This window comes from Corylus avellana, chromosome ca8, assembly GCF_901000735.1.
Source record: "Corylus avellana chromosome ca8, CavTom2PMs-1.0".
In the NCBI taxonomy this organism is placed as follows: Eukaryota; Viridiplantae; Streptophyta; class Magnoliopsida; order Fagales; family Betulaceae; genus Corylus; species Corylus avellana.
The window spans coordinates 21,672,331-21,676,507 of record NC_081548.1 but is presented as its reverse complement, the minus strand read 5'-3'; the positions used below and the strand labels follow the sequence as shown (position 1 = coordinate 21,676,507).

Below are 4,177 nucleotides of genomic sequence, written 5' to 3'. Positions count from 1 at the left end.
ACGTGTCGACGTCTGATTGGTTCACGTGTCAGTCCTAACGGTCAACTAATGGATGGACTAACTTGGTCACTTATCAAAATCACAGAGACCTTCTGTGATAAAAATGAAATCACAGGGAAAAAAAAATAAAGTTAGGAAACCCTAAGGGAGTATGGAGTATTTAACCCTAAATAATAATAATAATAGATGTGGATCTTTTGGATGTTTTGAAAGGAAAAGATGTGGATGTTTTGAATAGAATATATATGGATGTTTTGAAAGGAAAAGATGTGGAGAGTTCAAAGGGGAAGGATTGGGTGGAGATTTCAGAAGGGAGAGAATTAAAGTTGATGTGAAATGAATAAAAGAGTCGAAGATCAGATATTTGTTTTTCATAGGCTTTTATGGGTTGGGTATTTGTATGGGCCAAGAGTAATAACGTCCAGGTAAGCAGTTGTTAGAGTCTGTTGGGCTGAACTTGACCCGGCTATTCTCCCACAATTACATCAACTGTTTTTTTATTTGTTGGAAAATAAAGGGACAGGTGGACTTCAGCTGCAATGGTTACCTCACCTACCTAAAACTATTAGGTTTTATGGTTCAGTGTGGAAAGCAGTTAATTGGGTTGAAAAGCTGACAAAGATATAATATTCTCTTGTGAACATGATAGCATCCCTTGGAAATTAACGATACCAATTCATTGACCTTTGGATTGTGACCTAAGCAATGAAACCATCATCTAGAAGTACTTGCGTTTTTAGCAAAGCCAAAATCCTTTGATGTTATCTTTTAGTGTAATCTATTCATTTCATATTGATTAATGTGTCTTCTAAACTATTTATTTTAGTAATTGATATGAAAAATCACTTAAAATACGTCACGTTAATCAGTATAAAATAAGTGTAAAAAGTAGTATTACTCTATATTTTATAGCTAAAGAACTCTTTCCGCATAAAATTATATCTGCGAGAGTGGAGAGACTTATCACTTTCAAACAAATATAACGTGACAATTCATAAGAATCTTATAAAATCATTTGTCTCTCAAGACCTTATCGGCCAAGGATAAGGTGGTGGTGAGTTTGGTCATGTGAGTGAGCAAACAACAACAATAAGGGCATCAACGGGAAGAGATGCAAGTGGAGAACAACCTGTTTGTTCGTAGTGAGCGCCACGATCAACAAGCTGCCAAAGCTCGTGGGTAGGTTCAAGAAGAGTACTTTGCAACCCACCTCGAGTAATGATATAAATAGGATTAGTCTTTCTAGAATCCTTCTAAGTGTGATGTGGCATTTAAAATCACCAATAGATTAAAATTTAATAATAATCATTTCAAATTTAATGATAATTTTAAAAGTCACGTCACATTTGGGATGACTCTAATCCTTCTTATATTATTACTTTCCACCTTCTCTCGTCTTATAGGAGCTCACCAATGCCACATTTTTTTATGTTTATCTTCTTGCATAAGTGGCAAATGGATCCAACGACAAATGAATGAAAAGACTAATATTATAAACTCATGAGAACGATGTAGATTATTTTTAGATTTAACCCTAAAATTTATGATGAAATTCTTTGATGTTATCCTATTTTCCTTTGACATCTTATCCTAATCACGCCAAAACATCATGACATGGCATGTTGGCTTACAGGGACAATATCACGTCACCCATAATAGAGAGGCCTTACGAATGTTAATATGGTGCCAGGGAATTGATTAACATGCTAGCAACGTGCACATTTGGCTCAATTTTTGTTTTTTGTTTTTTTTTTCTTCTATTTTAGTTATAATTTTTTTTTAGACATGTCAGAAGATGATGAAATTCGAACTAGTGACTTCCACTTCATAAGACATGTCTACAGTCGATTGACTTACTCCTTCGAGACGGTTATCATTTCTTTAAAGCTCTTATATTTCATTCTCTTTTATTCATTTCATCCAAATTTAGTAGGCCAATGTGAATGATCTCCAACAATGTGGGTGCAAGGGAATTAATGCAGCGGAAAATGCCTGCAGATTGCGTGGCTTTTACAATTCTTTTAAGTCTTCTTCTTTTAGAAGCAATATTCTTTGAAGTCTTCCCTTCAACAGCTACATTTTTAAATGATTCATATACAACATTATACCTTCTTGGACAATCCATCGGGAATGTCTATACTATATATAATACCCTTTAATTTTTTTTTTTTTAAAACAAACCCCAAATTAAATAAATTAACAAACATATATACCTGCATGAGTTTTGTCTTGTCTTTCTAATGAAATTATTGGCTGTTGAATAAAAAATTCTGTAACATTATCCCATAGTTTTTTTTTGCTTTTTCTACAAATGAAGAAACAAAGTATAAAGTAGGGGGTCTAAGCTAAAGGGACTTAATTAGATCACTTAACATAAAGAGGAAAAAAAGGAAATAATAATGCTTAATTTGGTAAGTAAAACTCCACTCATTAACCCCACGATGGACAAAAAGTTTTCTTTCATGCATCATTATATTGTCTTTTGCTTTCCCAAAGTGGAAATATTATCAAGATAATATAACCATAAAATACTTATGAAAAAAATACAAAAAAAAACAGTTTATCTTTTATATCCCATCAAAAATAAAAAGACATTAATAGAAAAAGAACCGTTATGTTCAAATCAGATTCTCTGGAAGAGATGATAAGATTCCATAATCACAGGCTCACGATTAATTTTTCATTAATCAAACGAACTCGTACACAACATGGATTGTAGTCTGTCCTAGTAATTAATAAGATAATATACATTTCTTGAACATGTCAAATTAAACAACATGCGAAAAACAAAAAAACAAAAAAATAATTTACATCTATGATCAACAGATCGATTCAACACCAACCCACATGATCCTAATACGCTAAATTTTCTAATCCCCTCGGAAAAAAAAGAGAGAAAGATCATCGTTCATAAATGATCTTCACCAGCTTTTCTGATGGCCGCGGGGTCGCGTTGACTTTCCTTCCACGTCACCCGACTTGCTCCTGGTATATTCCTTCGTATGCGCGCTGATCATCACCATTTTATTCTCGCTCAATCCTCGTACATATTCCTTCTTCTTTGTCGATTTTCTTGTATTTTCGCTCTCCTTCAAATTGGGAACTACGTACCACCCGAGGGAGGTGCAGAGTATTGCAAAAGATCGCCCGAAAACAAGCAGGAGCAGCAAAATGAAGATTACGGCCACCGGCAGATAATACGACGGCCGCCTCCATTTTCCCATCTCCATATTCCACCACAGGCCGCTCATCTTAGCCTTCTCGTTTGCTTCTTCCATTATTGGCCGCGGCTGCTGCGGCTGCGGCTGCGGCTGCGGCTGCGGCAGCTGCTGCTGCTTGACTTCTTTCAAATCGGCTGATGGGTCCTTCTTTGTTCTGGCTTCTTTTTTATCCTTGGATTTTACAACAATTGGTTTCCAATCGTTGGAGCTGGAGTGCACAAATCGCACGAAGGAGATGTCTTGGGAGTCGGCTTGCAAGTAAATCTTCTGCCTCTTCTCCTCAAGATCAGCTAAAAGTGCAGAAAACTTGTCAAGCCCGCGAGTGGAATATGGGTTCTTGCTGCTTTTGCTGCCATGGCTCTTTTTTCTTGATTTTCTTGGTGATGAATATGGGCTGTCGATCCATATCTCTTCTTCTTCTTCCTGATGGAAGCTTCCGGCGCCGCAGATCAAACTACTCAGCATCTGAAACAGGGTTTTGGGAGGTTCTGAGGAATTTTGGAGTTCATTCAAGGACAGAAAAGAGGGAGAGAGTCTCAAGGACTTATATATTCCAAAGGGTTTGCTTGGAAGACCAGATCCAAGCAAGCTTTAGTCAAATTAAAGGTTTGAAATGGCAAAATCCTATAGAAGCTTCCCACATGGATCTTGGCATCAAATGTTTGACTTCTTGGGGAGGAAGAAATACCACATTAATTGTTATATATATATATATATGACTTGGAGAAGGGTTATTGAATTGGTCCATGTCCACCATCAAGAATATAATGCATATCAATAATTACTCCTCTCATAGAAGTCTTAAAACCAAACTTCCTTCTGGAAGGAGTTACCACTCAATCAATTGTTAGTTAAAGGTTAGTTGGCTAGCTAGGTGAAATAATTTTAAATGTGCAAAAAATATCCACTTCATGTGGATATATCTACCTGTTTCTTTGACAGTGATGATGGAACAA

The 4,177-nt window shown here is 36.1% G+C and overlaps 1 protein-coding gene across 1 annotated transcript; it reads right to left on the bottom strand.

The window, feature by feature from the left end:
• Positions 1 to 2,638: 2,638 nt before the first annotated feature.
• On the bottom strand, positions 2,639 to 3,897 carry LOC132190300 (uncharacterized). Its single transcript, XM_059605247.1, has one exon. The coding sequence runs from the start codon at positions 3,684 to 3,686 to the stop codon at positions 2,922 to 2,924; it is 765 nt and encodes a 254-aa protein (XP_059461230.1). The 5' UTR covers positions 3,687 to 3,897; the 3' UTR covers positions 2,639 to 2,921.
• Between the last annotated feature and the right edge of the window lie 280 nt (positions 3,898 to 4,177).